The following is a 13,674-nucleotide window of genomic DNA, read 5'->3' as shown; positions in this document are numbered from 1 at the left end:
GCAAGATGGCACCGCCTCTCTCACATTCCATGCACAGATGTGGCGGAATGGCAATGGGACTTCCACTGCACTTGAGAGGAGCAGGTCACCTTAGCAGGCAATGGCATAGGCAGCTCTGTCCTCCAACACCTCATTCTGCTCCCTGACTCTCCAGTATCCTTTTTTTCTTTAGTGCCCATGTCTCTCTCTGTCCAATGGTAGAGACGGCCATGTCAGCCTTACAGTGCAAGGTGTGTTTACACATCCTGGAGTCCCATTATCTCCAACAGGGATTACTCTCCAGGCAGTGTCTTCAGAATGGCTGCCTTAATGCCTTTTCTATTATATTTCTCTGACGAACATAAGAAATCAGCTCTCAGATTCCAGCAGGCAAATACAGAGGCCGGCTTGTGCATTCAAGACATCTCCTCCGGCCAGTGCACTTAATTATTTCACAGCCAAGAGATAAACTTTAATAAACAACTGTCACTGCTGCATAAATATATTGCACAGTGTATGCTAACACACACATACACCCCACACCGCACACAGGGCCTCTTGATGGCCTTTCTCTATTTAGCTCTAATCAAGCGGGATCTTCAATTGAGCTTGCTTTCCAGAGTTATATGGGAAATCTTATTTTAGCAATTATTAAGGCTGGAACGAGGAAGGGCATTTCCTGTGGAGCTGAACGGCGCGAGCAGCATGAAGAACCAACTTTGGAAACACGAAACCTCCCTGTTGCTTTTTCTTGTCCTCCTAGTGCAGATTTTTGGTTTGGATGACGACAACCGGTCAGCGACGGAGATCTGTTCCACCCATACCATTCTACCAGGACCGAAAGGTGAGCCTTCTGTGTGATAAACATCTTTGCTGTTGCTGAAGAGACACAGCAGTGTGTGCTTCAAGGGAAACCAACACACTGCTTATGATTCTCCCCCCAGCTCTTGTGCCACATAGAATTGGGGAAGGAAGGTTGCCAACTTTTTGGCTGCTTCTGCAACTGTGCCTTTAAGAGCAGAAGACCTTGCAGTCTTCTGCAGCTAATCATGGTGAGAGCTTATATTTTGGTGCATCAGATTTGGTGCCGCTGAAGGTCGAAGCTCAGGCATTTTGCTAGTCAGTTGGCAATCCTTTGCAGAGCGGGTGGGAAACTTATTTGCATTTTAATCTGATAGACAATGCCTGTTGTGGAAGAATAATTCAAATGTCAGTTGCACAAATTACAATGCTTAATCAGTGTTTTATTATGTAAACCAGGGGTGGGAAGCAGGTGGCCCTCCGATATTGTTCTGTTTTCTCGCTCGACTACAACTCCCATCATCTCAGATTACTGGTCCTGCTAGCTGGGGCTGATGGGAGTTGAAGTCCAGCAATATCTAGAAGGACAAAAGTTCCCTATCCCTGATCTAAGCATCTGGTTGGGGAAAAGTAAAGTACTGTAAATTATAATGGAGCAGAAGAAATATGTAGTGTTTGTTTGGGTTATAAAGGGTTAAGCACCTCCCTGCCCCCTGTAGTTGGAAATATTTTAACTTGAATTAATGCCAGGGCTATGCCCTGGTTTGAGGAGCAGTTACTCAGTTTGTGGTGCGCTGCAAAACATGGGATTTTTGCTGCAAAACTGTTGGCACTGGTTTGGAGTGATTTGGACACTGATGGTGTTAATTACAAACCCTGTGTTTGATGTATCAATTACAGTGGTACCTCGGGTTAAGTACTTAATTCGTTCCGGAGGTCTGTACTTAACCTGAAACTGTTCTTAACCTGAAGCACCACTTTAGCTAATGGGCCCTCCCGCTGCCGCTGCGCCACTGGAGCACGATTTCTGTTCTCATCCTGAAGCAAAGTTCTTAACCTGAAGCACTATTTCTAGGTTAGCGGAGTCTGTTACCTGAAGCGTATGTAACCTGAAGCGTATGTAACCCGAGGTACCACTGTACCCAGTTTGTGGGGTGCTGCAAAACATGGGTTTTTTTCCTCTGCAAAACAACTGCAAAACTTGGGCACAGTTTTATAGGGGACCCGAAATTCTGGGGTCCGTAGTTAATTATCGTGCCAACTCAATTGGAGGAGAGAGACAACTATTCTCTTTCCCACATTGCCTCAGTTCCAGCAGTGTTCTATGATTATGATTTTGCTTCCACCATATAAAAAAAGCTAGTGCAGCACAGTGGTGGCAGTGGCTGTTTGGTTAGCATATGAAACATTGAGGTTGAAAATCCCTGCCCAGTTACGCTGCTTATTGGGGAACCCCATGAATCAGTCTGCCCCAGCTTGGACTACCTCACAAGGCTGTCGTGCAGATAAAAAAATAAGAGGGCAAAGACATGTGCTCACTGTTGCCCCACAGGGCAGGATTAGATCAAAGGGGTCGTTTTCAGTTGAACAAGAAGAGGAGAAATTTCTGAATAGGAAGAGCAGTCCCAGAGATACACTAGCACAGCTTTGTCATCTTGGCAAAAAAAGGACCATTCTGGGAATATGTCAGTATCAAAACCAAGCAGTGGGGTTTATGCAGGATCCTAACTCTGTTCAGCTCAGTCACATGACCTGGCAAATAGGGTGTTTTTACAGCCAAACTCTATTTTAAAGACTTGTTTTCGCTCTGAGAGGCTTGGAACTGCGTAGCCAGCAGCAGTCTTGCTCCTGAATGGGGTTTGGATCTGGTACAACTTTATCCTGGCTTACTTGCTTAATGCCAACTCCTCGTGAGTAGGAGCACTCTCACTGTGGTACACATGGAACCCTCATACTTTTATTTATTTATTTGCTTATTGAAACACATTTTAAAACTGCTTCGCATTTTAAAATCCAGTAAGTGTATACATAAATACAACATAAATGCAACCGAACAGTCTTGTAAAGACCGAGATACAGTACCAAAACTAGAATTTCCTTCCCATTTCCCGTAAGTGCTCCGGGTTCCACGCCGCCCCAAGAGGAGCACAAGACCTCAGACGTTGAACAGCATCTTCCCCACCAGTTTCTGATTGTAAGCTCCTTGGGGCAGGAGACCTGCCTTTTGCTTACGTTTTTATTCTGCAAAGCACCGCGCAAGCTGCTAAACAAGGTGCATTTCCTCCTCAGTTCTGTGTGTTCACCCAGAAGTTACGGTTGTGATAAAAAGTCGTGGGCTAAAAATACACTGCAAGGATTACTCAGGGCAGGCCTGATAATCTCAGTGGCCCACGCTGGCTTTAAAAGTCAGTCCTTGATAAGAGCAAATGGCTCAGGCTGCTGTCCTAGGTACACTAACCTGGGAGTCAGCAGCACTGAATCAAATAGGACTGGAATTAAAAAGTGCCTAATAAAAAGGACTGATGAAACCCCTTGCTTAATAGATATTCAAGGCTGCCCCCAGGTGGCCACGAGAGATACCTGTACTGCAGACCTTCATATCAACAGGCCTATTTCAATATTAAATGTGCTACTCTCACTTCCTGCAGGCAAGACCAACCTTGGCCTCTGCAGCTTTTTGCCAGGCTCATACAATAATTGTGAAATGATTAAATTCTTTATCAAAGAAATAAAATGACCGAGACTCTAATAAGGTGGGTTCTGCTGGTTTGATGTGTCTTTTGTACATTAGTCATAAAGGAAGCTCGGGTATTTAATGCAGGTATGCTGCAGAGGACATGGGTGGCGCTGTGGGTTAAACCACAGAGCCTAGGACTTGCTGATCGGAAGGTTGGCGGTTCGAATCCCCGCGACGGGGTGAGCTCCCGTTGCTCGGTCCCTGCTCCTGCCAAACTGGCAGTTCAAAAGCACGTCAAGTGCAAGTAGATAAATAGGTACCACTCTGGCAGGAAGGAAAACGGCGTTTTCGTGTGCTGCTCTGGTTCACCAGAAGCGGCTTAGTCATGCTGTCCACATGACTCGGAAGCTGTATGCTGGCTCCCTCGGCCAATAAAGGGACATGAGCGCCGCAACCCCAGAGTCAGTCATGACTGGACCTAATGGTCAGGAGTCCAGAGCACCTGAATGAAGTTTGCAGGCCACTGGTGGTCTGGTGACTTCCATTGTCTTAGCCTAATTCTCAGGAATGCTATGAGGACAAAGAAATGAGTGAAAAATTGTACTTCATCCACTGAGAAGTACTTGGGAGATTATTACTTGGGAGATTATTAACACGTTAAGGATCAAGCCAGAAAAGATCCGGGTCTCATTTCTCACCTAAAAGCAGCTGCAGGAGGGTCGGTTAACCCTTTCATCCCATCTTGCTTCCCTGATCTCACTCACCCTCAACTCCAAACTGCAGTTAGCCTCACATACAAGATTCCTTCATATGAACAAACCAAGCTGCCTTGCATGGAGTCAAACTTTTTTTAAAAAAACTTTTTTATTCCAAAATTAAAACAAAACATATTATCCAGAAACATAACATTCTTATTCCCCACCCCCATTTTTCCTCTTGTGTGTTGTTGGGTTACCAATAGCTGGTACCATGAAAAGGGCCTCTGTGGAAGGTTCATAGAATCATAGAATCATAGAGTTGGAAGAGACGACAAGGGCCATCGAGTCCAACTCCCTGCCAAGCAGGAAACACCATCAGAGCACCCCTGACATATGGTTGTCAAGCCTCTGCTTAAAGACCTCCAAAGAAGGAGACTCCACCACACTCTTTGGCAGCAAATTCCACTGTCAAACAGCCCTTACTGTCAGGAAGTTCTTCCTAATGTTTAGGTGGAATCTTCTTTCTTGTAGTTTGGATCCATTGCTCCGTGTCCGCTTCTCTGGAGCAGCAGAAAACAACCTTTCTCCCTCCTCTATGTGACATCCTTTTATATATTTGAACATGGCTATCATATCACCCCTTAACCTCCTCTTCTCCAGGCTAAACATGCCCAGCTCCCTTAGCCGTTCCTCATAAGGCATTGTTTCCAGGCCTTTGACCATTTTGGTTGCCCTCCTCTGGACACGTTCCAGTTTGTCAGTGTCCTTCTTGAACTGTGGTGCCCAGAACTGGACACAGTACTCCAGGTGAGGTCTGACCAGAGCAGAATACAGTGGCACTATTACTTCCCTTGATCTAGATGCTATACTCCTATTGATGCAGCCCAGAATTGCATTGGCTTTTTTAGCTGCCGCGTCACACTGTTGGCTCATGTCAAGTTTGTGGTCAACCAAGACTCCTAGATCCTTTTCACATGTACTGCTCTCAAGCCAGGTGTCACCCATCTTTTATTTGTGCCTCTCATTTTTTTTTTTGCCCAAGTGCACTACTTTACATTTCTCCCTGTTAAAATTCATCAGTTCTCTCACAGGGTTACATAAAGTGCAGTGGTCCTTCAGGTAGCTTGGTCCCACCCAAGCAGTTTAGAACTCTACCTTGGTCCATCAAGCCTAGGATTGTCTGCACTGACAGGCAGTGGCCCTACAGGATTTCAGTCAGGGAGTTTCTCCCAGGTTTACCTGGAGATGCCGGGGATTGAACCTGGGACCTTCTGCAAATAAGACCACCACCTTCTTAAAGATAAGCAGGTTTGGGTATGGGCAGGGCTTGGATGGGAGACAGCATTGGAACCACAGATGCACCGCCTCACCACCGTGAGAAGTGAGGTTACAGACAACCAGGGAGAGGGCCTTCTTGGTAGTGGCGCCCTCCCTGTGGAATGCCCTCCCATCAGATGTCAAGGAGTTAAAGAACGATACATAATAATAATAATACCTTTATTGTCATTGCACAACCTGTGTACAATGAAATTAAACGAGCCTCCCCCCCAAACACTCAGTCTCTTATCAAACAACACACCACCTCACAAGTCAATTTCACTATGCTGTTTTTCATTCAATGGATGAAAAGCTATTTTTTAGCCTGTTGGTACGGCTGATTGTACTTCTATATCTCCTGCCCGAGGGTAGAAGATTAAAGAGGTGACAACCTGGGTGTGAGTCATCCCTGAGAATTTTTCTCGCTCTCCTAAGGCAACGATCCCTTGCAATGTCATCTAGCGGACTCAAGGAACAGCCCATGATATCATGTGCTGCATTCACCATCCTCTGTAGAGACTTTCTGTCCGTGGCTGTCAGGCCAGCATACTACACTGTGATACAATAGGAAAGGACACTTTCTATTGTGGACTGGTAAAAGGAGTTCATCAGTTGTTTTTAGAAGACACCTGAAGGCAGACCTGTATAGGGAAGTTTTTAATGTTTGTTGTTTTATTCTGCTTTTATATAAGTTGAAAGCCACCCAGAGTGGCTGGGGCAACCCAGTCAGATGAGCAAAGTACAAGTAAAATAAAATCATCACCATCACCATCTAATGGAATAAACAATTGCCCATTGTGTGAAACAGGATGCTGGACAAGGTGGGCTTTTGGTCTCATCCAGAAAGGCTTTTCTTACATTCATACAGCATCCTCAAAAGACTATAATCAATTTATTTCACAAGCCAGAGCCCCCTTTTGACAAATGCATGGCATCACCCAAAGCACATTTGCCACAATATCTCCCTCCATTTTTAATGGTGCCTTGTGACTCCTTGCATGAACCAGCACGGCAGCACCCCTAGAACATGTTGAAGGAGTCGTGTTGTTGTTCAAGCACTATCCAAACTACAACATGCTGCGTCCTCGTCGAACCCTCCTGAGGACGTAGGAGAGGTGCGACTCCGGAAACATATTGAAGTAATTGCACGATCGGTTCACCGCGTCGAAAGAAAAGGAATGGGTGACCTCAGCCAAGGTTGGCGGGCTTGTTGCTGAGAACTTCAAAGGAATCTGAATTGGGTCCTATGTGTTCAGTAACTGGAATGGAAGGCAATTTGAAGGGGAATAATGGGAGTTCACCCTGCAGCTATGTGGTGTGTTTTGGAACGCTTGCCTTTCATTATTTTGACAAATGTCAATTATAAACTCCTTGACATCAGTCAGTGCCTCCAAGCCCTGTTTCTTGTGGTCACCGCTGCTGCTGCTGCTGACCATCTTCCAGACCTAATAGTGGCACTTGGACAGCTCTGCTTCTGGAAAAGGGCGAGCTCAGTCTGAAGCGGAGTTTGCCACATTCTGATCTCCCTGTTGGAAGTGCAGAAGGACCTCTCCCCACATCCTCAAGGACTCTTGGCCGGACTCTTGTTCCTGTGGTCTCTGTCATCACTCCCTTCTTTTCTGACCTATGTGTTCTCCATGCTTTTAAAAAAAAAAATTTGAAAAATTTAATTAAAAATTCGAATTCCGTGCCAAATTCTGCAATGAGAAAATCCATGTTCTGCAACCTGCAGTGGAAGAGCATCTGGCTTGCACACACAAGGTCCTGGGTTCAATCTACGGTATTGCTACGTAATAATAATAATAATAATAATAATAATAAATAATAATAATAATAAATAATAATAAATTATATAAATATATATATATTTGTATCCCGCCCTTCCCGGTTCAAAAACCGGGCTCAGGGCGGCTAACAACAAATTTAAAACAATTGATGCAACAAAAAACAGCATAAAATACAGCATAAAATGTGAAGAACAATAAATTCAGAATTCAAAAATCACTTTAGGGGGGAAATCCATCCAATAAACATTAGATGATCACCAGGGCTAGCTGGCTAAATTAGTCCTGTTTGGGCCAGTGTGGAGACCAGGGGAGAATTAGCTGTGGGATCCCAGAGTGGGTAATCTTCATAAAAAGGGGAGGGGGAGGGAAGGATGGGGAATAAAAGATCAGGCTAAGTTCAAGTTGAAAGCCAGGTGGAATACCTCTGTCTTACAGGCCCTGCGGAAGGAAGTTAAATCCTGCAGGGCCCTGGTCTCATGGGACAGAGCATTCCACCAGGTCCAAGCCATCACTGAGAAGGTCCTGGTAGAGGATAATCTGACTTCCTTAGGGCCCGGGACTTCTAAACTGTGATTATTCATGGACCTTAAGGTCCTCTGTGGGGCATACCAGGAGAGGCGATCCCACAAATACGAGGGCCCTAAGCCACAAAAGGCTTTAAAGATCAAAACCAGCACCTAGAGCTGGGAATATTCCTCAGTCTGAAACCCTGGAGAGTCTGTGTAGTCAACACCAGGTTAGATCAACCAACGCTCTGATAAGACAGCTTTCTACTTATATTTTAATAACAGTCGTCTTGTAACAAGGATGCCCGTGAAATCAACTTTTTGAGTCAGGAAGAAACAAAATCAACTTCAGAGGCAAGTACAGGTTATTCTCAACTCTTTGACTACCCTTCCACATGCCACCTAAATGGGACTTCCAGGCCACCTATGTTCTACAGATGACAGCTTGAGACCCTCTGGTGCAGGTGCAAGGCGCAGAAGTCCCACCCTCCTTGCACTTTATCTTCACAACAATCCTGTGAGGTTGGTAAGTTAGGCTGAGGGAGAAAGAGTGCAGGCCCAAAGTCATGCTGGTGATCTTTGTGGCTTCGGCCTGGGTCTTTCCCTCCAACTACAGAAGCCCCAAGAGCAGGTAATGAAGGCTAACCTTTATTTTGGCTTGAGCACACATGCTAGTGCACAACACAGGAATGTGGCCTCTCTCCACAGCTGATCTGTGCAGCCTTGGGTTGGCCAAAGGCACAAAGGCAACAGTACTCCCTCAATGTCGCTGTCCCTCCTGCCCCAGGAAATGGTATTCAGTAGCATACTGGTGTTGAGATGAGTGGTGTGTGTGTGTGTGTGTGTGTGTGTGTGTGTGTGTGTGCCTCTTGGCAGTGCAGTTGCCCTCAGAAACCATTGGGATAATTATTTATTTATTTATTTATTTATTTTTAATGTTGCAATACATATATGAGATCTTTACATAGTGATACATATACATTATATTCGTAAATTTACATTTTCACATTTCATTATGTACCAACATTTTATCCATTTCTTATTTCTTGCCCTATGCCTCCCTTCCACCCGTGTGTGACTTCCTTGTTATTATTTTGTAACTTTATTACTGAGATTGTAATTTTGTATCTTAATAATTAAACATTCAATCTTATATATCTGCTTAGCTTAACTTAAAACTTAACTTTGCGAAATCAGCCTATACATATCAATATATTCTTGTTGGAGCATCTTTTGGTCATGTATTATTCTACACATTTTCATTCCTGTTTGAGATTTTGATTAGATTGCATTCTAATTGTTGCCATCATTTTGCCTAATTCAGTCATTTCAAAAAATTTACGTTGCCAATCTTTCAATGTTGGTATTTCTTCTGATTTCCAATTTTTTGCAATCAATAACCCTTGCGGCGGCTGTTGCAAATAAAAAGATTCTCTTCATGTCTTTGGGGATGCCATTTGTTATAATTCCTAAAAGGAATGTTTTTAGCTTCCTACCTGTCAGGGAACTGCCATCAGAGCTAGAGGTGGAGGGAAGGCTCCAGGGGGATGCCGGAGAGGGTCCCAGTAGGGAGAGAGGCAGCCCATCTGCTGGGGAAGGAAATCAGCGTAACACCAGTAGAGAAGGGGGGCAGATGGGGGAATCGGAGAGGAGGCTCCAGGACTCTTCACCAGAGACCAGTGGAGAGAGCACGGGTACTCTGCTGCCCACACCCTCCCTGCGCAGAAGACTTCCGCGCAGGGAGAGTAGGAGGAGACTTGGCATCAAAGAACTTCTTTGCTGGAAGAAGTTCAAGAAACGCCCACTGACGGATTCTGCCAGCGACTGAGACAGCCATGAAGTGAGAGGCTGTCCAGACAGAAAGGGTTCAACCAGGTAACCTAGCCAGGAGTGGCGGCAACTTACGCACGAGCAACCCCTAGAACCATTACACTACCAATTGTTGTTTAAAAATTTTTTAAGTTCCTTGCGTATATTTCCCCAATGATTATTTTTTATTTAATTTTATCACATCCCCACCAGACATGATATAAGGATCACCACTGGGATAATTTATTATGCACCTGGAGAAATGGAGTTCTACTACTTTCCTGCTACCAATCTGCCAGCAAAGTGGGTGCAGGCAGTGGCAGATCTACATTTGGGGGCCCTGAAGCTTGAACTGTCATGTCGACTAGATGACCCTCATGGTCCCTTCCAACTCCACAGTTCTGTGAAGACCCCTTCACAACCAGCAACGAGTTCTGGGTAACCACTGTTATCTTCATCAATGGGGTTGTTCCACGACAGATCGCCACACCTTTACAACATCTGTGCTACCAACTCTCAAGCTTTGGGAATGTTGAAATATAAAGGTAAAGGTAAAGGGACCCCTGACCATTAGGCCCAGTCGTGACCGACTCTGGGGTTGCGGCGCTCATCTCGCTTTACTGGCCAAGGGAGCCGGCGTACAGCTTCTGGGTCATATGGCCAGCATGACTAAGCTGCTTCTGGCGAACCAGAGCAGCATACGGAAATGCCGTTTGCCTTCCCGCTGGAGTGGTACCTATTTATCTACATGCACTTTGACGTGCTTTCGAACTGCTAGGTTGGCAGGAGCAGGGACCAAGCAACGGGAGCTCATCCCGTCGTGGGGATTCGAACTGCTGACCTTCTGATCGGCAAGTCCTAGGCTCTGTGGTTTAACCCACAGCGCCCCCCGTGTCCCTTTGTTGAAATATAGACAAAGACAAAAATTAATCTCTCGATTCAATGCGACTTAAACTGGGTTTGGTGTTGTTGTTGGCATCTGTTGGTCTCGGGAGACAATGGAGGACTGTGCCTTCGGGGGTGAAGTTAAGCTGTAGGCAGACTAAAGTCACTTATGGGCCCCCTCTGAGATCAGAGCCCCTGAAGCTTAAACTTTGTTAGGTTCATAATAGATCTACCGTTGGGTGGAGGATTTCAAGGAATAATTTTACACAGCTCTAGAAAAAGCAAATGGGTGAGTTTTGGACCAACAAAAGACACCACAAGAGGGCAGCAAGAGTCAATTCTTGGTACATCTTCAAACTCTGTGTTGAGAGAATGTTTTTTGGAGAGGATAGTTTTCCATGGACAAAAAAATCAATTCAAGGTGGTCATAGTTTAGTCTTTTTTCTTTTGCTGGCAATAACAACTTGACTAACACACTGCCATCAGGGTTGGCACCTACTCTGTTTGCCCTAATCCTCTACCTTAAACCATCGCTGTCAACTTTCCCCATTTTTTAAGGGAAATTCCCTTATTCCAAATAGGATTCCTCACACGAAAAGGGAAAAGTTGACAGCTATGCCTTAAACAGTATGCTGCTGTGCAAGAATTAAGACAGCACTTTAAGGCGTCTGATTGTTTCCTTTGCAGCTATGCCTTTACCTGTATCACACCTGACATCAGGTGAGGGCAGGTGAGCAGGCCAGTGGTTCTCTGCAGTTTCTCCTTTCAAAATGAGGCCAGGATACTCTTTCCTAACCTGCATTGTGGCTTGTATCAGATTGTCTGTTCTCTCCCTCTCTGCCCACTCACCCTGTGTGTTTGTTTTTGAAGGAGATGAAGGCAAAAAGGGAGACCAAGGAGAAATGGGCAAGCATGGGAAACTCGGCCCCACGGGACCCAAAGGTAAAGGTGTGCGTGGTTATTTGCTGTGCCCTGAAAATGTCTTGGGCCTTCTCCACCTTCCCATATTCATTCCGTCTTTGGAATGCTCTCACAGGTGCTCAGTTATGCCTCTGGATTAATGGGAAAAAGAATAAACTCTGACCCTGCAATCATCATCTGAGGCCCTTTTCTATGTGCATTTTTAACGTGTGATATTTTACTGTATTTTTGGCTTTTATGGAAGCCGCCCAGAGTGGCTGGGGAGGCCCAGCCAGATGGGCAGGGTATAAATAATAAATTATTATTATTATAGGATGCAACTTCAGAACGGTGACTTTTCAGCAGTGGCTCCGTGCTTGTGGAATGCTCTCCCCAAACCCGGCGCCATCGTTGCTGCCATTATGCACCAGCAAAAACATTTCTTTTACACCAGCCATTTGGCTTTTAATTATCAGTGGCCTCCTTCAGTGGGTGAGATGCTCAAATTCAGCAAGCCCTGATTGTAGAGGAACAATCAAACACACTTTAAGCCTCCCAGATGTTTCCCTTGCAGCCATGGCTGCCCCACACCTGATGTCAGTTTGGTGTGGGGCAGGTGGGCAGGGCTTGTGGAGAACAGCCTCATTGGCCAAACTGAATGGGCCTACTGAGACTTGAGAGCCGCCTTCACCATCCTGGTGCCTTCCATTGGCCTCGTGTGGGCAGGGCCACAGGGGTGGTTGCCCTGGGCGCAAAATTCTTAGGGGTGCAAAATTTCAAGAGGGAAAATAGTATTTTAAAAAATAGCGCACCCTCCCCCTCACACAGTCAACCTCCCAATATTTGCGTGGATGGACTGAGGAATGGATTTGGGTGACAGCCAGTTGCCTGGGTGCCCTCTGCAGGGCTTTAGAAAGATACCCACTCCTGACCAACCCTCCATTCGTCTCTCTGGTGTGCTTGACATTCATGGGGCGCTGCAACTGCCACTCGGGTAGGTTGCCGAGCTATTGATACTTCCTTCCAGCCTATCAGCAGGCGGTACTGAAGAGCCCTGCCCTGCTCTGTTACCCCCTTGCCAGCTGGTGCTGCTGGCAGTGCCAGCGACAACATGGAATAGGAAAAGTTTGTGCCAAGGGAGAATGAGTGTCCCCGCCACACCAGAATATCTGCAAAGGGAAGCTGATTCTGGCTCTGTAGAGGAAGCTGTTGATCTCTGGGGGAGCAATGCTCGTCTTGCCCCGGACTCTGGCAATCCATGCTACACCACTGGGCCAAAAACATCTGAAGGACACCAGGATGAGGAATAAGCTTGTTTAGAGGAAGCAGCTCGCCCCATGTTGAGATGCCCCACAGTGGAGACAGAAAGGGATCACACATCAAATACATTACACATCAAGGTGTGGGGAGGAGGTGCCACAGTTTAAGCTATTAGGAAGTTGGATAAAATAGGGCGAAGGGTGACCAAAGAACCTAAGGTGCTAAACAGGCCATTTATTGTACCAATAGCCCCCATGCCAGCTCCGTAGGCTGGCCGTGGACTTCAGCGTAAAATTTCGCGGCAAAATTGCTTCGTACTTCAGACAGCTAGTTGGGCGCAAATAATGGCCGTATCAATTCTGTCCACCTAACTATAATGGCCTAAACGCTTCAGGTTTTTGATCAATAAGATTTTACGACCGAAATACGTTCAATGCGCAGCTATAATAAAACACTCTCTGGTGCAACGCTGCTTCATATTGCAAAAATGGGATTTGACGTCGGGTGTGGGGGAGATAGGCTGCCTGCCATACACATTTATTGGCTCTTAAAAGAACCTAAATTGCCGCCTCTACAAAAACAGGGCTGCTCCGTTTATTCACGTGGTTTGCAGCTTTAGGAGATGCTGAAGGAAGACGCTGGGACATTCCTCTCATGTGTTGTGAAACTAAGGCCCCGTCTGCACTATATGTTTAAAGCAGTACCATACAGCTCTTGAACAGTCTTGTCTTCCCCCAAAGTATTCTGGGAACTGTAGTTTGTTAAAGGTGCCGGGAGTTGTGAGGAGACCCCGTATCTCCCCCCGCCATCCTCACGGAGCATAGTTCCCAGAGTGATTTAGCAATCAACCCCTCCTCTCAGGAAACCCTGGAAATTATGAAGGGGGGGGTAGAGATCTAACAGCTCCCAGCACCCTGAACAAGCTACAGTTCCCAGGATTCTTGCAGGTGAGGAGCTATAACTGTTTAAAGTGGCACGATACTACTTTAAAGTACAGTCGTACCTCAGGTTAAGAACTTAATTCCTTCTGGAGATCTATTCTTAACCTGAAACTG

General features: G+C 45.8%; 1 protein-coding gene across 1 annotated transcript in view; it reads left to right on the top strand.

Moving 5' to 3' along the window:
- Positions 1–482: 482 nt before the first annotated feature.
- Positions 483–13,674, top strand: part of COLEC10 (collectin subfamily member 10) — a 31,191-nt gene continuing 17,999 nt past the window's right edge. Inside the window, exons 1-2 of the mRNA XM_081919008.1 lie at positions 483–823; positions 11,330–11,401. Of these exons, the coding sequence (XP_081775134.1) occupies positions 685–823; positions 11,330–11,401 (211 nt within the window). The 5' untranslated portion in view covers positions 483–684. The remainder of the gene's footprint in view (positions 824–11,329; positions 11,402–13,674) is intronic.

This window comes from Podarcis melisellensis (assembly GCF_964234715.1).
Source record: "Podarcis melisellensis genome assembly, chromosome: 7".
Lineage (NCBI taxonomy): Eukaryota > Metazoa > Chordata > Lepidosauria > Squamata > Lacertidae > Podarcis > Podarcis melisellensis.
Note: the sequence above shows the minus strand (reverse complement) of the source record. Positions and strands in the feature narration are given on the sequence as shown.